At 44.6% G+C, this 21,188-nt stretch overlaps 1 protein-coding gene across 1 annotated transcript in view; it reads left to right on the top strand.

Annotated features, from left to right (window-relative positions):
• EVA1A (eva-1 homolog A, regulator of programmed cell death) overlaps positions 1-21,188 on the top strand; it is a 290,618-nt gene that overhangs the window by 253,593 nt on the left and 15,837 nt on the right. Inside the window, exon 6 of the mRNA XM_075923396.1 lies at positions 16,807-16,971. Within this exon, the coding sequence (XP_075779511.1) occupies positions 16,807-16,971 (165 nt within the window). The remainder of the gene's footprint in view (positions 1-16,806; positions 16,972-21,188) is intronic.

Here is a 21,188-nt window from a genome sequence, read left to right as displayed (position 1 = left end):
ATGGCACCCCTTATAGCTGCCATCAGGCACCATGCGCCTGGCTCCCGGTGGGCTGCAGTGGCCGCCTGGGGCGGGGGTCACGTTAACCCCCGCAGTGCCCTTCCTCTTGCGGCCACGAGGGCCTGCACGGCCCGCCTGGGCGGCCTCAGGCTGCGTGCCAGCGGCAGTGGCTGGGTAGTACATGCGCCGTGCTCCCTCCCGCATGCCCCGAGGGGCAGGCCCACGTGGGCCCACGCATGCACCGTGCCCAAAATGGCTCGGGCCGGCCCTGCTTGCAGGGAATGAGGTCCCGCAGGGATCCACTCCAGGGCACCCTCCTCGCAGACTGAGTCCCTGTGGGTGTAAAGCCCTGAAGGGCCCCAAGCCCCCACCTGCCTCCTGCATGTGCAGGGTCCTTCGCCCCACTGTCACCTCCTCTCACTGCTGCCAGGCCCCATGCAGCCCAACCTGCTACCTGCCCTGCGGGGCCAACCGAGTGACGTGCTGCTCTTATCTTGGCGGTGGCGCTCCTCCCCGTGTAGCTCTGCGGCCCATGCGCGAGGATGACTTTGCTTTCTTCATCTCCCCGCCTGCTGGCTGAAGCTGGTACTGCAACCTTGCAGCTGCGCACAGGCCGTGAGGCTCTCCCCTGCATGGGGGGAGTGTGTTCCCACCACGGGCCACCTGGGAGGCGGCTGCAGACTGACTGGACTTTGAGAACCACTGCTCCAGGTGCAGATAGATGGGTTGGCCTCTTGAGTCCCCATTAACCCTGTCAGAGCCAGAATAGGCGATATATTACATCACAGCTTCCTCGGAGGAAAATATCTATATAAAAAGTACCTTTTAAACAATTAGTTTGCATATGTCATTTCTTCTTTCAGAAATGGTCAAAGAGGACCAGCTTCTGCTTTGTCTTGTGGATGGCTCTAGTGGCCTTAGTCCAGACCAATTTACAGGTAAATGAGGTCAATTTTTAGCTTTGCAGTCCCTGTCTTGAGTAATTTGCATTCCACAGGCCCAATCCTGCAAAGCCTCACCTGCATGAGGATTATTAAAGAGAGTAAGGCCCTTGGCTAGCATGATAGTGAGACAGCAGCCTTAAGGAAGTTGAAACTTTGTGCTAAAAAAACCGTACTAGAGTGACAAGTAGGAAAGGAGAGGCGCGTGTATGAACAACACTGCTTCTTGTGCTTTCTTACAACCAATGTCAGTGCACAGGATTTAATAGGCTAAGCTTCAGAAACAAATATTTATGCTCCCAAACTTCATGTGTTATATGTTTAAATTATTATTATTAAGAACTGGAAAGCTGCCAAGACCATCCAGCTTTCTATTTTCCCACAGCTTTTTCTAAACTCACAGATTATGCTTGGCATGAAAATAACTGTGGGGTTAGTTTCATAAGAATATTCAGTAGGTGCTCAGTTTTGTCTTTCCTTTTTGTTGTGTCCAGGATAAACAAAAGCTCTGGCATTGTTGGATGTACTATGCTTTTTGGTGTATGCTGCAACAGGAAAGTAACTGTAATTTGCTGTTCCAGAAAAATGCCATGCCAATTGCTATTACACACAGTTACTGCTCCCCAGGTTCCCAAAGCAAGTATTATAGTGTGTTGTGGGTTTTCCTGTAAAACACATAAGCCATGTGTGGTACTTTTCACAGGCTACATCCTAAAAAATTTAAAAGTAAATATTTACTAAAAAGGCAAACATTTCTGCCATTGAAAGACACCCTTTAAAACAGGGTTTTTTTTTAAAAAAAAATCTCTCATAACTTAAAATATCTAAAGGGATTTATCTCATACTTTCCAGGATGATTCACTTGTGAACTGAGACCAAACTTAGGACGTATCAGCCTCAAAGGAGAATATCTCAAAAGTATTCATGTAAATATTGGGATTTCTATTAAAAACATTTTGCCACTTCAGTCATAGCTCCTTGGACTTCGGGACCAGCAGAGGCCAAGTTCCTGTATAACACAGGCCATTGACTTTGACCCAGTAATTTCCTCATTAAACTTAATAACTCGAGCCACAAGTATAATGCATCTTGTTCTATAGTAATTATTTGCTCATAGGCACTTGTCTACAACAGTACTGGGATTTCCAATTCAATAGCTAGCTCCCCTTTCTAGTGCGGTAAAGGATTGACTGTGTGGCTGCATTTCTAGCCAGAGGTGTAACTTTCAGCTCAAGGTGATATGCCAGCACTAGCTGTGATTGAGTAAGTAGCATATGTAAGCATGGCAATATGAGCAGCAGGAAGGGCTAGCTGTCCTCCAGTCAGGGCTGGTCCTACCATGAGGAGGACTGAGGTGGCTGCCTCAGGTGCCAGACTGAGGGAGGGGGGTCACCACAGGGACCCAGAGTGTAGAAAACTGTGCCTGCTGCTCATGCATCTGTTGCTATCTGGGGAGGGATAGCTCAGTAGTTCGAGCCTGCTAAACCCAGGGTTGTGACCCCCCCCATTAGTGAATAGTTATTTCCAGGATTACCCCAGGAAAGCCAATTTTCACTGGAAAATTCCTATTTTAAAAAAGCATCTATAAATGGCAGAACTTCTACAGTAAGATGCCTGATCTCAAATTGAATAGGATGCGCTACTTGATGCAAAGTTCTTTGTATGGCTTATGTGATTTCCAGGAAAATATGTGGCATACGATCTCTAGCTTCTGTTGGTGTTCTGAAGGAACAGTGAGAATTGTGCATTTGAGTGCAGCTGAACTGAAAGCAGTAGCATTACTCATGGGAGAAACTGCTCTCCAGTGGGACTAACGGAGTTCACTGTCTGGACCTATGGAAAGGTCTCCAGTTGGCAAAGCTGTAATGATAGTTTTTCTGAATACTAATGTGGTGTCCCAGCAATAAGGGAAATCTATTAATATATTAGTATATCCACTAATAATAAATGAGGAACTGAATGGTATCGGAAACTGGGAGCAAAAGAGGCCCTGGGTTCAGCCCCATCTCTCTTATCCATCTCTTGTTTCTCCCTTTCCATTGCATCCTGGTTCCCACATTCCATCAGACTGCAGCTATTCTCCCCATCCACCACTGCTGTGCTTGAGTTGGGATGCATCTTTGTTAATAGGGGGACAGTAACCTGAGCTGGCTGGTATAATGGCACAGCTCCTTTGCTGCTGGAGTGATGGAGGGACAGTCAGGCCAAATTTGAGTGTGTTGTGACTGGGCAACTGGGCTTCTGCTCCCAGTCCTGAGCGCCCCTTCACATGGCAGGGCCTACGCCCATGGATAGAACCACTACTGCGGGGTCATCAGAGCAATGAAACATATGCTTTATAATTGACTCTTATGAAATGTATATATAATCTGTTTTCCAATTCCGTCATCAGGGTTAACTGGTTGATTAAACAGACAAAATGTGAAGAGAAAAACAGAACTTACAGCAGAGTTAGCGGCTTTTCCTGACAGCATGTTGAGTGAAAGTAGAGCAATGCTTACATAAAAGCACACACTTTAATAACATTTTAACTTGAAGTAATCAGCAAGTATTTGCTGCTCCAGAAAACTGGCAGCTACTTGCAGTAGCGTGCAGTTAAATGAAGGCACGGTACTGTGTGTGTGTGTGTGTGTGTGTGTGTGTGTGTGTGTGATTTTATAGAATACCTGAATAATGATAATGTGTGTGTACGAGTACATAGATACACATGAATGTATGCACACACAAGTATACTACATGGCTACGTCTACACTGGAATGATTTTCCGAAAATGCTTTTAACAGAAAAGTTTTCCGTTAAAAGCATTTTCAGAAAAGCGCGTCTAGATTGGCAGGACGCTTTTCCGCAAAAACACTTTTTGCAGAAAAGCATCTGTGGCCAATCTAGACGCGCTTTTCCGCAAAAAAGCCCTGATCGCCATTTTTGCGATCGGGGCTTTTTTTTGGAAAACAGTACTGTGCTTTCTACACTGGCCCTTTTGCGCAAAAGTCTTTCGGAAAAAGACTTTTGCCCAAACGGGAGTAGCATAGTATTTCCGGAAAAGCACTGACGATCATACATGAGATCGTCAGTGCTTTTGCGGAAATTCAAGCGTCCAGTGTAGACAGCTGGCAAGTTTTTCCGGAAAAGCGGCTGATTTTCTGGAAAAACTTACCAGTCTAGACACAGCTCATGAGCACAGAATTGGAACGATGGGGGTACAGGGACAACCGACTCTTCAGGTCTGCAGCCTGATTGAGATAATAGTAAAAGGCACATAAAGGCTATGTCTAGACTGCAGGCTTCTTTCAGAAGAAGCTTTTCTGGAAGAGATCTTCCGAAAAAACTTCTTCCAAAAGAGAGCATCTACACAGCAAAAGTGCTTGAAAAAGTGATCTGCTTTTTTTGAATGATAGAGTCCATTCAGTGTGGATACTATCTCACATTTAAGCTGTGATTACTATGGATGGAGTGGCCACCAGGGCACCTGTGCTTTTTCCTCTTTCCTCTTCTTTTGAAAGAACTCCCTCTTCCCTGTCCACACACCCCTTTTTCCAAAAGAGCTCTTTTGGAAAAAGGCTTCTTCCTCGTAGAAAGAGGATTACCAACACTGGAAAAAACCCTCTGTTCTTTTGATTTTTTTTTTTAAAGAAAACAATTGCAGTGTGGACGTAAATGAAGTTTTTTCAGAAAAATGGCATTTTTTCGGAAAAAGCTCTGCAGTTTAGACATTCCCAAAAGGGGTTGTTCCATGCAACAAAGTTCACAACATTACCAGAGCACCCTGAGCCATCATTTTAGAAGGCAACCGTCTCATCACTCTTACTCTGACCCCCACCTTGCACTGCTGTGGTGTGACTCAGCATTTTTATCTATTTTCCTGATCTCATATCTTCCTGATACATAGCCTGAAATTGCCACAAGAAACTACAAGGATGGGCACATTACAAACGGGAGAAAGAAAATCTACTTTTCCTTAATAGCATTTCATTATATGCACATTAAAGATGGGCCAAACCCCCAGAGCTGAACATTTTAAGAACATTTAGATTCAAACTTGTATTTTGTGGCTGTCATTTTATAACCTTCATATACTGGGAGACCATTGTACTGTTCCCCAGATTGTCAGTCCATCTTGATCATTATTTTTATATTCTAAATTCCCTCCATTAAACCTCCCTATTTCTGTTATTAAAGCACTAAGAACTGAATATGACGAGCCAAATTCAGCTTTTATCTTTACACTTTAAATCTGAGGCAGCTTTCTTTAACTCAGAGACAGGGCTGGCCCGAGCCCTTTTGGTGCCCTGGGCCCGGGCGTGCGGTGCCGCCCCCGGGCATAGGGTGCTTACGTGGGTCCACTCCCCCCCGGGAGTGTGGGCTCACCCCCCTGGGGCGCACGGTGCATGCACGCGCCGGCCACGGCTACTGGCATACAGCCCGGGGCCCGCTCCCTGGGCGCACGGCGCATGCGCAGCCCAGCCCGGCCTGGCCAGTGCTTCTGGCACGCGTGCCGGGACGTGCAGGGCCCCGTAGCCGTGGGGGGAAGGGTGCTGCTGTCCGGTGCCCCTTACAGCTGCCATGAGGCGCCCCTCATCGGTTGGCGCCCTGGGCAGCTGCCCAGCTTGCCCATGCCTCCGTCCGGCCCTGCTCAGTGGAGTTACTCCAAAGCATTGGGATCAGTCTGTGAGATTAACAATGACTTCACGGATAGCTAGGACACTGGAAGATAATAGCATTTGGAAATGACAATGGAGACATTATAGGCTCAGTCCTAAATGCCCTTCTGGCTTCTTTGTGTCACTCCTGGAAAAGGAAAGAAAACTCACACAGCTCCTTAGCTGGGGATTCCCTAGCATGTGGGAATCTCTGGGCCATGTAGAGCTGGTGGCAATGCTCTCCTACAGTTATCTCCTCCTGGCCTAGGGAGTGGGATGTGGATGTTTCAGGTGGAGATAGGGCACAGTCAGTGCCAGTGTGAGCTCTGGAAATTCCTGGCTGGTGGAGGACCCTCTGGGGGGAAAATGACTGGTGAATGGTGTTTGTAACATGCCTAGGAACTGAGTACTATGTGACTGCATGTGCATTACCTTCTGATAATAGAGCGCTTAAATCACATTTGGGAACATACACATTCCCGCTCTGCTAGATTGTAATAAGCAGATGGACGGAGAGTGTTTTTGTATCGCGGGTTCTTTCTTTCCAGACATAACATGTACCTACCACCTTAGAGTACTAGACACTTTTCCACAGTGCTCTTTCAAAAGCAAAAGCCACAGCAAACAGAAGGCTTATGAATCACTGGCAATAGATGTTGTATATCTTGTTATGAAATTCAAGGAGATGTAAAAAGAACTAAAGGGAAAACCATTAATATGAAACAAGAAGAGGAAAATAGCCCTGTTGATAGCAGAAAAAGCTGTTTGTAACTTTAAATGCCAAATTTTAAAAGCTACAAATGGAAGAAACACGAGAGTCAAAGATGTGAAGCACCATATGAAATCATAGCGGGGGGCTAGCCAGAAAAATGAATCTAAAAATGGCATGGTAGGCTTACACATTCATTCTTTTAATAACTCCATGGCAAATTTACTCAGTATACAAGCCAAGAAGATAATCTTTGTTTTTCCTTTTAGCTTCCGGTCCTATAAACCTGAAAGTAGAACCGTGTCCTTTGTGCCTCTCACCTCATCACCAGTATTAATCAAAATCAGTCAAAGTTTGGCTGATCATGTACAATCACAGTAGAATCCAAGGGACTCCGATACCATGATGCTGGCTCTGGTAAAAGAAATTAGATAGGCAGGAAGATACTGGAAGCTCTTCCATGGCAGTATTTATTCTGAGCTGATACCAGGATGGAAAAAACATAGTTTATCAACTGGTTTATCGACTTAGCAATTCAATAGTCTAAACACACACAGAACTTAATTGAGAGCCCATTGATATCAATGAAAAGTCTCTCATTGACTTCAGTGGGCTTTGGCTCAGGGCCCTGTATCAGATCTCTGGGGAAAGAGAAGAGCTACTGCAGGGGCAGTCTTGGCATGGTTATTTGAAAAGCTTGCACACGGGCTGCCCTGTACAGGCAGTCCCGGGGTTACGTACAAGATAGGGACTGTAGGTTTGTTCTTAAGTTGAATTTGTATGTAAGTCGGAACTGGTACATATTGTAGGGGAAACTCTAGCCAAACATTTCTCCAGAGCTCAGTTTTATTCTCCCACACCTCACTTCCCTCAGTCCTTTATTCTCAAGATGAGGTGTCTGCTGAGAAAAGCCGCTCCGCGTCTCCCTGGTCTGCTGGGGAGGGGCGCTAGCTTTGCATCTCCCTGGTCTGCTGGGGGGAAGCAGCTAGTGCGGGGTTGCCTCATCCCGTTTGTAAGTAGGGATCCGATGTAAGTCGGATCCATGTAACCCGGGGACTGCCTGTATCACAGTTTTTAATATTTCCCAAAAGCATGAAATCTGAAATTTACTCCGTTTTCATCCAAGATGCTGAATATCTGCCTCTGTTTAAAGCGCTCACAGAGCACACTTTGGAAGGTGCAGCATGGACTCTTTTGAGTCGTGGAACTGTGTAGGTGGATTGCAGGGAGGGACCTACAGTGTGACAGAGATGTTTTCCCAGAAAGTCCCATTTGATTCCCACAAGGCTCTTGGAGGTTCAGGAAAATGGACTTACTATAAGCTGTGTGAGTCATTTCCTTTTGTCAGTGGTTTGGAAAAGTTCCATACCAAACACTTTTGTATGAGGTCAAGTGATTATTTGGGGGGCGGGGGGAATTAGTTTCAGGATTACCCACCATTGTATTTTGGTTCCCAAAGCCTATCTTTTACAATAAATGCATGTGATGAAAAAGAGGAGGTCTTGAGGTCATTAATGATTTGTTACTATTTTCACAAGAGTTGAAGTTTTTAGATTCTAGCGTCCTGGCCAAATTCCAACTCTGGGTCTACCTAAAATCTCCTGAAGCTTCAGCTTGATAAGGTATTCTTCACTTCCTGTCTTGAACAGTTGTGTGATTTTTTTTTTTTGCTGTGTGCTATTGAAAGCCAGCATTTTACATTAGAGGCTGCTGCAGTCTTAAGTTGAATTTGTATTAGTGGAACCTCTGGAGCAATTGCTGTTTATAATGTATCCATTGTAAAGGTCTGATGCTGCTTGTTTTAATCATATAAGTGGTTCCATTTACTTCAGCAGGGCTGCTGGTGTAAATATGGTGAGCAGAATTTGGTTCTAAATTGGTAAAGTGCATATGAATATGAAAGGCCCTATAAATTGCAAATGTAAACTAGTGAATGTAAAATCCCATTTAATCAGTTAACATTTAACCAGTTATGTTTAATTGGTTAACTGCTTACACAGGGATGGGCAGAAGAGGGCTGGAGCACCCCTGCCCTTAGCACTGCTCCAGCTGGGCTGAGCCCACTGTGGGCGGGGGCTGCTGTGTTCAGGCTGGAACGCCTCCCACCCATGTCAGGTGAGTGGTGCTCCAGCCCGCACTGGTTAACTGTTAACATCCCTAAAGTAAACTGATGTCACTACAGTAGAGTCTCGATTATCTGACCTTCCTTTATCCAACATTCCGTGTTATCCGACCTGCCTGTGGCCGCCCAAGGCAATTGTGCGGGCGGCGGAGCGCAGAAGGGAAGGCACTGGGCAGTGTGGAGACAAAGGCGGTGAGAGAAGAGGGAGGAGAGAGCAGGGCCATGCGGCAGGATTCCGGAGCCCATCCACCCCTGCCCCCTGAAGGTCGCGGGGCGCCCCGATCTCCCCCATGCCCTCCGGCCAGCTGTGCTGCCCCTGACCTTCCCTATCTCCCCCAGCCAGTCACGCTGCCCCCGACCTCCCTTATCTCTCCCGGCCAGTTGCGTTGCCTATGGAGACATAGGAGAGGTCGGGGGGCAGTGTGGCTGGCCGCGGGAGATCAAGGAAGTTGGGGCGGCGTGACTGGCCGGGAGAGATAGAGGAGGCTGGGGGTAGCGCGGCTGGCTGGGGGAGATCAAGGAAGTCGGGGGCTGTGCGGCTTCCCATGAAGCAGCCGAGCGTCTGCAGAGCAGCAACTGATGGGGAAAATACCTAGGACCCCGAAAGGTATTTTCCGTATTATCCGACATTTTGATTATCCGACCATCCTTCGGTCCCATTTAGGTCGGATAATCAAGACTCTACTGTATTATGAATAGTAATAAAAGTACCAAGCAGCTAAATGCATTATCGGGGCATCATATTCTAACATACACAGTCTTTTTTTTTTAATCTCTGCATTGTCATTTTATTGTGCAGTAAGTGGTGTGCATGTCCCATTCTTTTAACAGATTCAATTGATCAGCAAGTTACTGGATTTTATTTTTGCAGTGTGTAAAACACTAGTGGCCTTGAAAATCTACACAGCTCACATATATACAAGACATAGACAAAAGAATAATTTTCTTTGATCTTTTTTTAATTCACACATGGTTCTTTTGAGATAGAGGTGGAATTTGCAGCATATTTTTATAATTCTAACCTCATCCCTCTCAGGAATTTACCCCACCCTCCAAAAAACTGGGGTAATTTATGTTGGGCATTTAGCCATACTAAGTCTGGCCCCAGCCTGCCCAGATAAAGAGTCTGGATGTAGTTTTCCTCTCTGAAGTCACAGTTTATTCAGCTCACAAGGTACTTAAAGCATTATCTGCAGGATTTGTTTAATGTTCTGCAGGATCTATTTTAATTATATGGAACTTTCAGAGCAAACATCAATGGCTGAAATACACAAATGAACACATTGCAGAGAACTGAAAACTGACAAATCTTTGCCAGCCTGTTTTAGGGTTGAACTTTCAATGTTCTTCTCTTTATTTACTCTTCCCTCATCCCCCGGTATATGTAGCCTTTTATATCTATATAAAACAGAGTGCGTGTACACACGCAAATGGCATTTGCTAAGTAGTTGGGTAAGGGGGCAGTATTCAGGGACTGTGGGGTGGCATTCTTTGGGGTAGCACAGAAGCTGAGAGCTAACAGTAAGGATGAAATTAACAATCAGAGAGTGGCCAGGGCACTAGCTTGGGATTCAGGAGACAGGGGCACAATTTCTTGCTCTACCAGAGACTTTGTCTGACTTTGCACAATTAACCTAGTTTCGGTGTGCCTCACGTTCCTGTCTCTAAGAATGTCATGAGGGTAAATGCATTAAAGATTGTGATGTGTTCTGATAGTATGGCAGTGGGGATGCAGACTTGATTACAGATCTCTACGACTTTGTCCTTACCCACAACTACTTCCAATTCGGAGACAATTTGTATCTTCAAGTCAGCGGCATAGCCATGGGCACCTGCATAGCACCATAATATGCCAACATCTTTATGGCTGACCTTGAACAATGTTTCCTCAGCTTTCACCCCCTAACATTTCTTACGCTACATCGATGACATCTTCATCATATGGACCCATGGGAAAGAGACCCTTTCCGGACTTAATGCATCTGAAGGTACTGAGAGAGTTGACAAATGTCATTGAGGAGCCTTTAGCCATTATCTTTTAAAAGTCGTGGAGGTTGGGAGAAATCCCGGATGATTGGAAAAAGGCAAATGTAGTTCCCATCTTCAAAAAAGGGAAGAAGGACAATCCAGGGAACTATAAGCCGGTCAGTCTTACCTCGGTTCCTGGAAAAATCATGGAAGGGATCCTTAAGGAATCCATTTTGAGGCACTTGGAAGAGAGGAAAGTGATTAGGAATAGTCAGCATGGATTCACAAAGGGCAAGTTGTGCCTGATCAATCTGATTAGCTTCTATGATGAAGTGACTGGCTCTGTGGATGTGGGAAAGTCAGTGGATGTGATATACCTTGACTTTAGCAAGGCTTTTGATACGGTCTCCCACAATATTCTTGCCATCAAGTTAAGGGAACGTGGATTGGATAAATGGACGTTAAGATGGATAGAAAGATGGCTAGAAGACCGGGCCCAGTGGGTAGTGATCAATGGCTCAATGTCAGGATGGCGGTCGGTTTCTAGCGGAGTGCCCCAAGGTTCAGTTCTAGGACCGGTTTTGTTCAATATCTTTATTAATGACCTGGACGAGGTGATGGATTGCACCCTCAGCAAGTTTGCGGATGACACTAAGCTAGCGGGAGAGGTAGATACGCTTGAGGGCAAAGATAGGGTCCAGAGTGACAGACAAATTGGAGGATTGGGCCACAAGAAATCTGATGAGGTTCAACAAGGACAAGTGCAGAGTCCTGCACTTGGGATGGAAGAATCCCAAGCATAGTTACAAGCTGGGGACCAACCAGTTAAGTAGTAGTTCTGGAGTATTGTGTCCAGTTCTGGGCCCCCCACTACAAAAAGGATGTGGATGCATTGGAGAGGGTCCAGCGGAGGGCAACCAAAATGATTAGGGGGCTGGAGCATATGACTTATGAGGAGAGGCTGAGGGAGTTGGGTCTGTTTAGTCTGCAGAAGCGAAGAGTGTGGGGGGATTTGATAGCAGCCTTCAACTTCCTGAAGGGAGGTTCCAAAGAGGATGGAGAGAGGCTGTTCTCAGTAGTGACAGATGGCAGAACAAGGATCAATGGTCTCAAGTTGTGGTGGGAGAGGTCCAGGTTGGATATTAGGAAAAACTATTTCACTAGGAGGGTGGTGAAGCACTGGAATGGGTTACCTAGGGAAGTAGTGGAGTCTCCATCCCTAGAGGTGTTTAAGTCTTGGCTTGACAAAGCCCTGGCTGGGTTGATTTAGTTGGGATTGGTCCTGCCTAGAGCAGGGGGCTAGACTTGATGATCTTCTGAGGTTTCTTCTAGCTCTATGGTTCTATGATTCTATGATAAGAATTTCACAAGAATTTCAACGACTTCCACCTCTCCATCAACCTCAGCCTGGATCAGTCCACATGAGAAATCCATTTCCTGGACACTACAGTACAATTAAATGATGGAGAAATTTCCACCACCCTGTACTGGAAATCTATGGACTGCTATGCTTACCTTCATGCCTCTAGCTTCCATCCCAGATACATTTCTCAAGTTTTTGTATATAGCCATGCCCTAAGATACAACCAGATTTGCTCCAATCCCACAGACAGAGACAAACACCTACAGGATCTATAAAGAGCATTCCTAAAACTGAAATACCCACCTGGTAAAGTGAAAAAACAAATTGACAGCCAAAAAACATGAACTACTTCAAGACAGACTCAAAAGAAAAAACAACAGAAATCTACTTGTGGACCTATAGTCCACAACTTAAACCCCTCCAAAGCATTATCCATAATTTACAACCTGTCTTGGAAAATGACCCCTCACTCTGAGGCCTTGGGGGAAAAACCTATTCTTGCTTTCAGACAACCCCTTAACTTGAAACAAATCCTTTCTGGTAACCACACTACACAGCTACATCATAAGCATCCAGGAACCAACCCCTGCAATCAACCCCGGTGATAACTCTGCCCACACATCTATACAAGTGATTTCATCACTGGACCCAACCACATCAGCCACCAAATCAAAGGCTCATTTAACTGCACATCCAGTAATGTGATCTATGCCATCAAATGCCAACAATGCCCCACTGCGATATATATTGCACAAACCGGACAGTCCCTATAGGAAGGAATTAATGGACACAAATCAGATATCTGAAAAGGCAACACACAAAAACCTGTTGGGGAACACTTTAACCTCCCTGGATACTCATTAAGGGATCTACAAGTTGCTGTTTTGTTTCAGACCAATTCCATAAGCTAAATACACAGAGAAGGATTGGAACCCCACTTCATTCTCAAGTTTATCTCTCATGCAAATGGTCTAAATCGCGATATCAGATGGCTTGCACATTATCAACCAACCAAACAATGAAGGTGCCAATGGTTCTTGATGTCTGTGTAGAATCTGGTGTTAGTACTCTTCCTTTCCTAGTGCAAACTAATGGCTCTTATCAGCCACTTTTAATTAATTAATCTTTAAGGTGCTAATAGACTATTTGTTGTTTTTTAAGTTTTTCCTGTTGCAGCTTGGCTTGGCTATCCCTCTGAAATGTATCTACCCAATGTCCTCTTCCTCCCGCCTCTGTTTTTTCCTCCCCCTCCCTTCCATTATTTATTCTTGGTTCTGGACTTCCAACACTTTGGTCATCTGAATAAGTGGGCTGTGCCCACAAAAGCTCATGATACCATCTACTTGTTTTGTTAGTCTTTAAAGTGCTACAAGACTATTTGTTGTTTTTTAATTTTTTCTTGTTATAGACTAACTCGGCTACCCCTCTAAATCAGTTTTTAATGTTCATTTTATGTGTAGATCCCAGGATACTAAGGTGTGTATGCATTTCAGCTGAAGACTTTCTGTTGAACATTTCCTTTCCCAGTCTTCTCCCTACATGCCACTTGTTTTACTTTGTTTTTGGTTGGATTGCTCTCGCTACCGGTTGATTGAACTGTACAGACTAAATGCGTGCCATGTCTTCTCAGGATGCTTGTTCTTAGTGTTGAGACAAGTATAACGTTCAAGTCACATTTTTTTATGTAATGTAAATTATTTTTCTTGACAGTTGGCTAGAGCTGGACACCAAACATTATGTCAAATTAGTTGCTCTTCCTCTTGCGATAACTTGAGGGATGTATTTCAAGGGAGCCAGATGTTTTAATCTTTCTTGGCTAGCAGCTGCCAGACTTCTGGAACACAGAAGTTGCATGGAGGCTGACCTTTAGAGGGGCTTTTACTTGCTGACTTTTTTCTAACTCCAGATATCTGCCCTGCATGTTGTTATAGCATTTTGGAAACTAGACAAAGAAAAGACTTCCTATATGGTGTCACTTAGACCACCCTTTCAATGCAAGAGACTTCCATTCAGCATACTCCAAAGAGCTTTAGCCCCTCTAGCTAGGGAATATTGTCTGGTGAGTAGGGTGTTGACATCAGGCTTCCCATGTCCCCAGTCAAGTGCCAGCTGTACCATGATGCCTGGGGTATGTTACTTAATCTCTCTCTTCTACTGGTTTCAGTGGAAGTTCGGAACCTAAATACTTGTGAGGATTTGGGCCTTAGTTCTCCATCTGTCACATGCAGATTATAGCACTTCCCTACCTCAATGGCATGCCCCAAGGATAAATACCTCACACTGGGAGGTGCTCAGATACAATGGCAATCAGTTTTAAAAGATAGGACTTTCCCTACTTGTCCAGGGGGCTATTGATCAATGACTAACTACTTCTATTAGGTGGCTGTCTTTTTGTTACAAAACCAATTCTACAAGCCAAATACACTGAGAGGTGTTGGAATTACAATTCATCTGCAAATTCAATTCTCACACTGATGACCTCCTCAATCGAGGTAACGGATGGCTGGGACATTATCAACCTAACATTCAATGAAAGTGCCAACAGCTCTTTGTCTGTGTAGATTCTTGTGTTAGTACCCTTCCTATCTAATTGCTATCCTATTATCCTTATCTGCTTCTTTTAACTATCCATTTTTTAGGTGTTTATAGGTTACCAGTTCTGCCTACTTGTTTTTCCCTTTGATATTTTCATACCCTCTGTGCCTTGTTTCACACCCTTTTCCTTTTTTTCCTCCCCCTCCCCCTTCTCTATTTATTTTGGGTCTGCACATCCTAAACTCAAAACTCGGGTCATCTGAAGAAGTGGGCTATGCCCATGAAAGCTCATGGTACCATCTACATATTTTGTTAAGTCTATAAAGTGCTACTAGACCATCTGTTGTTTTTTTAAGTGTATTCTGTACAGACTAACTCGGCTACCGCCTGAAGCTTACGTCTGTAAGATTCTTCTTCCTCTCAGGATCACTCTTACTTTTGCAGACAGGGTTTCCTGTCTAGGATAGGTTGCATGGAGACCTGGGGACATGTGCACTCTAATATTCCTGCTTGTGTGCAGGAAAAATGGAGGGGGTTAGTGTCTCCCCCCACTTCATTTAGATTGTTTACATAGAACCATGGATCTAGGGAAGGCAACTGCCTGCCATGTTCTGTGTTCTTTCCCAGAGATGGCTGCACTTCCCTGGTGTGGGAAGAGATTCCTTCTTGGAGGTCATGATGAGCTGGTCAAAAACAGAAAACAATTTTTTATACAAATGTCTGTGAAATTTTACCTCTTTTCCTTCATATTTTTAAAATCTAAATTTACATATAGTCTCTCATGATCTAAAATGCGATCTGTGGCCCTTGGGGAAGAAAGGCACTATATCAAGACAGAACAAGATTTTCAGAAATGACTAGTGATTTTTGATGCCTCTGTTTTTGGGTGCTCACCTTATATTTGTTGAGAGATCTGATATTCAGAGGGTGCTGAGCCCCTTTTCTCTGAAAATCAATTTCACTTATGGCATCTCAACCATGACACCCTCCTTAGCGAGTGACTTTGACACTCTTGGGTACAAGAAGTTTTATTTAATCCACCCTCCATGCTTCTTGGTCTTCCTACCTCTTTCAGACTTCGATATTGCCCAGGCTTCTGTTTAGCTACTCCCAGAAAATTTTCCCTACTTACTGCCTATGCTGAAGATGATTCTTACCTCTTCAGTTCTCTTCTGAAACATCTGTGTCCGCTCATTCCTTTTCACAAGCTAGGGCCTTGCACTGTTCCATTTAGTGTCTTTTTCCTGACCTGATGAGATTCTGCTAATAATGCTAGGAGCTTAAGGGCTGATGTCTTAGCTGCCAAACATGAAAGGGTGGCCAGTAAACGGAGTTACAATTCTCAGCCTCAACAAAGACAGCAAGTCTAATACAGTGTAAATGTAAAGCAAGGTGACTGGGTACTTCCTGATCCTTTGTGGCTATGCAGGCTAAGTAATGATATGGGCAATCAGATCTCATGCTTCAAGGTGTTAGCTGATTATTTACAGAGTTCAGGAAGGAGTTTACCTCCATGTGCAGGATTGCACACTTGGCCAGGTGCTTTTCACACTTGTCTTTGATGTGTTTTTAGCTGTATAATAAAGCTATGCTCTAATTTTTGATATCTGAATGAAATTTTGTGTTGATTTTAGCATCAAGAGTCACAGAAGGAACACACATATGATACTCTCCCATGGAGACTTGTGCTTTCTTGTTTTCTTAACCCTGAGATGTATGGAAGACCCTTATGCTCTGTAGTTATATCAGGTACTGGCCACTGCTAGAAGCACAACTAGATGAAGGGAACCGATGTTCTGACTATGTGGCAAATGCTAATTTACCATGTGATCAGATTCTCAGTAAATCTGGGTAGCTCCATTGATTTCACTCATTTACAGGTGGGGCTCATGCCTTACAAAGGTAAGGGAGAAAAATACTCTCCTCTTACTAAGACTTAGGTGGTCCAAAGCAAGAATTATAATGTTCTGCAGTATTACTCTGGTTTGTAATTGTATAAGGAATGGTTCATTGTTTGCCTTAATTTCTCTTCAAAAGCATTTGAAAGAAAAGCTAGTATGCTAAGGTAAAAGATGAGAAGAGAGAAGAGTGTTTATGTTAGGGGTTAATGACCTATTTTGAGAAGAACAATGCTATAATACTGCATGAAGTAGAAAATACAAATCAATCCACTTAGTGCTTTTTCATTTTTGGATGTTAAATCAGTGTCTTACAGAGACTTGTGTCACCTCCTAGATCCTTTTTTCCCACCTCATCTAAATATTTAGTCCAACCTAAAGACTTAGCAGTATTCAGTACAAATAAAATGATGCCTTACTAAGTTTACAGTGTCTTGTGTTCTGATATTGAATCTGTCTTTTTAGGCATATAGAGCACACTCCTGATGGTGGTAAATGAGCATGTCTTTGGTCTGCTGACAGTATAATTAAATATGAGCTGAGCCTTGTAGCATAATGCAATAATTCAGTTTATTACCAGCTAAAATAATTTGTCCTAACCATTGTGTTTTTCTTGTTGTGCTTTTCTTGCAGTTCCCAGGAAGCTTCTGCATGAAACCCAGCCAAACCCAACCAACTACCAAGGAATTCAGCAACCACATTTTCCACACCAGCCAAGAGTGTACGATCCTAATGTTATAGGAGACGGCGTGTTCTTTTCCGATGTCTCGCCTTCCATTATAGAGCGCATTCTGCCAGGTAACTATGGCTGTAACAATATTTACAGAAACCTAATAGTGGTGCTAACAATTATGAGTTCACATTAACGGACACTTAATACCAGAATCCTTACTCAGGCATTTGTGCTGTTTATAAGCCCCACCCATTTTGTAGCCGTGGGAGAAATACAATTGTGCCGTTGCACAACTAGCTCATGATTTTGTGGCTTATGAGTTCTCTGTAGAGTCCTGCAATAAAGTAAAGTAAGTGTTTGTCTGCACAGTTTAATGTCTACCCAACAGCTTCACAGCATGATCCTCCATGGTAAAGCTCACATTGACTTAAATGAGCTGAGGGTCATGCTATTATTTGATATAGCATTTTTCCTAGAAACTCTATCCCCAAATGCTTTACATCCTTAACTGATTTAATTGCAAACCTGCCAGAGAAAGCCAGAGGAATGGGTGAAGAAGAACAGGTTTGAAATGGGATGCATAAGGTACAAAGATAAAGGGATGCTGTTCCAAAGCCTGGGATCAGCAAAGGAGAAAGCTCTTTACCCCATCAGTGATGCCATAGAAAAGGCCAGTGGTACTCAAAGCACAGAGGAAGACAGTGTCTCGGAGGTAGGCATGGGAGAAAGTGAGTGACTTTGAGCCAGATTCTGGAGTGAATGGTGACACAGTGGAGATGGGTGTGGACAGTCTACAGTGGTGGATGGCCTTTTCATGATACACTTTTGTTGCAATAGAATAAATCTCCTTTCTTCCTGCATAACTGCAGTGTTTTTTTTCTGCCCCTACAGTCTGATCATACAGATTAGAAAACCAGTTCTTTGGCTTTATGCTGCTTGTTGCTGGAGTACAGAATGCCCAGACAATCATTCATTTAGGAGCTCGTTTGATTGCACTCAGACCAGGTCTACACTGGACCCAGAAGATTGGCTTAAGGTACACAACTCTAGCTATGTAAAATACGTAGCTGGAGTTGGCTTAAGCTGAGGTTGGCACTGTCTTCACAGTGGTATTTCAACAGGAGCAAACACTCCCATCAGCTCTCCTTATTCTTTGTGACTGCAAGGAGTACCGGTGCCAACCAGAGCCTCCCTCAGCGTTCGATTTAGTGAGTCTTAACTAGACCCGTTAAATCAAACACCAGAAGATTGATTGCCAGTTTGCCAAGTGGAGAGTCATCATTGGAGAGTAGTATCTGAGCCTCTACAGCACTGCAGATTGGATATTCATGAGGGAAGACAGATGAGCACAGGGGGCACATCCATGCACCACAGCGTTAAGACTCAGTAACAGATAACAGTGTTTTGCTTTTGCCATACACCTGCCAGAAATGTCCTGATAACATTGGGACATATGGGAGACTTTGGTATAGACTGGCACGTGCTGCTGCTGTGTGTTGAAAGATCTGACGTATTGCTGAACAGAGCACACAAGGGAGTAAATTGTCAAAGGGTTGCTCATTGTTTGTGAGAATCCTCCTTGTCTTTCAAATCCCTCTCTAAAACCTACCTCTGCAGCGGTCCCTGCTGCTCGCTGGCACTGGTTAGGCAAATGCTAAGCTGAGACTTCAATTTTTCTGCTCAACTCGCTTCATTTTGTTACCTCATCCTCCCATCCACCTCATTGGTTAGTTTTCTCTGCCTGTTGACACCTAGATGGTACATGCTTTGGGGAAAGGATTGTCCTCTTTGCTTGTTGCTTGCACAGCACTCAGAATGATGGGGCCCCGATCCTTGACTGGGGTCCCTTGAGGCTACCGTAATAGAAATAATATGAATAAATAATGACAGTTATTCATGGAACTCCAACTTTTCCTATATCGTCTCCATTTGGTGCCCTGAGGGTAGCTAGTTTGGTAAGTCACAATCCCTTTAGAAACACCCTGTTTGAAATAGGAGGCTATTGGCCTGCAAAACACTGTCAATTAACAGAGCTGCAACTTGGGCTCCTTTTCTTCCCTGACTTATTCAGCATCCTGTTCAGCTCCCTTTTATTCCCCAAACACGTGGCACTTCCAGTTGCTACCTTTACTGCCATATCAATCATTTGGGGTTGTGAATGGCATTTTGAAGGCTCTACATTAGTGGGCTGAGGATATCTGACATGGCAATAATAATAATTACACTCCCGTAGAGTTTGTTATCTGAGATTGTCAAAGTGCCTGATACATGTTCTCACATTATTTTATTGAGAGAGGTGTCACTGCCATTTTACAGATAGGGAAACTGAGGCACCGAGTAATTAATGCTGCACCCAAAAGTGGGTGCCCAGTGTTAGGCATCTAATAAATGGCTTGGAGTTTAGTGGTGCTGAATGCCTGTAACTTCCTTTGGCTTCACATTAGGAGTGGAGTGGGGCATTTATTAGGGTGCTGAAATATGGATTTAAGGGGAGATTTTCAAAGGCACCTTTAGTGCCATTGACTTTTGTATCGAAAATGTTGGCTCCTCTTTGCCCTAGCTTTTTCATCTGTAAAACTGATTTTCAGTGGGGCTAGCACACCTAAATCTGAGGTGATTTAGAAAATGTCCCCTTTCGTGCTGATCTTTAGGCATCCATGTTTGAAAAGTTTAGCTTCAACGACTTGCCCAAGGTCACACAATACGGCATCCAGTTCTAGGGCCCACATTTCAAGAAGAATGTTGACATATTGGAGAGGGTTCAGCAAACAGCTATGAGAATCAGGCTTGCTGATTGGGGGAGACGAGAGAGAAAGGGGGCACTTACCTCAGGGCCCAGCAATGGAATGGCAGCGTCAGCAGCTAGAGTGCTGAGCCCTTTAAATCACCACTGGAGCCCTGGGCAGCCTCCAGATCAGAGGTGGGGAACCTTTTCTTGGGGCGGGCGGGAGGGGCGCTGCCCCACAGAAAAATCAGTCGGGGGCTACAAACAAGTGAAAAGCAAAACAAACACACACAAACAAACAAACAAAAAAACCCCACCCTCCCAAAAAGCCCACCCCATACAAAACCAAACCCTTGAGAGAAAAGGAAAGACACTCCCCACAATCCCCTCGCACACCAGAGCCCGGGGGGCCCAGGCTAGTAGATTTTGTATGCTCCAGGCCTGTGGTGTGTTAGTGGGAGGGAGGAGGCTGGAACACCAGCGCGGGTTCCTCAATGTTGGGGGGAGTCCTGCGCCTCGGGGGCCAGATCCAGGTAGGCCTGAGGTTCTCCACGCCTGCTCCAGATGGTGTTGAAAAGCTGAAGGGGGGAGACTAGCCCCCAGGGCTGTCTTCCACCAGAGGCCTCGTTGTTTCATTTCCAGAAGGGCAGAGCTTGGCCCTCCCAACACTTGCTTAAGGGTCCAGCAATTCTGTCGGCCCCGATAAGAATGATTAAAGGATTGGCAAGCCTGCCTCAGGGGCATAGAGTCAAGGAGCTCAATCTACTTAGCATGACAAAAAAACCCAAAACTAAGGTGTGACTTGATGACACTCTGTCAGTGGTGACACGGGGCTTTTCCGTCTAGCTGAGGGCTAATAGGATCCAATGGCAGGACACTGAAGCTGGACAAATTCAGGCAGGAAACAAGGTGTATCCATGAGCATCATTCACCGTTTCAACAATTAACGGAGGGTTGTGGTGCATTCTTAATTTTTACATCAAGATTGGATGTTCTTTTAAAAGGTCTGTGCTAGGAGTTATTTTTGGGAAGTTCTGAGACCTGTTATATGGGAGGTCAGACTAGATCAGCACAGTGGTCCCTTCCGGCTTTGTACTCTATGAATCTATGCAGTCACACTAATAGGATGCAGCACCACGCAAACATTCATCCACCTGAGCCGTCGCCCCGCCGACATTTTGAATTAACTTTGTTTCCCCTTCACCACCAAAGTTGTCACTTGACCTCAGGGGTCGATCACACCCAGGTGTTCACCTTGAGTGTGAGCTGTGCAGATACAAACACAAAGAGGCAGCGACCAAATGCAGATGTGAATGCTCTGTGTGCTGGAGTTGAAAGTGACTTTGCTCCTGCAGCACTAATTGTGCACCAGATCTGTCAGTTTCCTGAACTTCATACCTGTAGTCGGTAAGTAGAAGTCAGATGCAATTGCTGGCAACTATGCAGTGTTTGTTTGCAGCCTGTATCAGATACGAGGGGACAGGAATATTAAAAGGTTTAACAGCCCGAAGCTTTTGCTCATTCTTAGGTGGCTCTCCATGGGCTGGCTTTTTAATGTGTTTGAAACAATTAGTATTTCGCCATTGGTTGCGGTGTCTACAGACAGATCAAGGTACA

This window comes from Pelodiscus sinensis, chromosome 3, assembly GCF_049634645.1.
Source record: "Pelodiscus sinensis isolate JC-2024 chromosome 3, ASM4963464v1, whole genome shotgun sequence".
NCBI classification, from domain to species: Eukaryota; Metazoa; Chordata; order Testudines; family Trionychidae; genus Pelodiscus; species Pelodiscus sinensis.
Note: the sequence above shows the minus strand (reverse complement) of the source record. Positions and strands in the feature narration are given on the sequence as shown.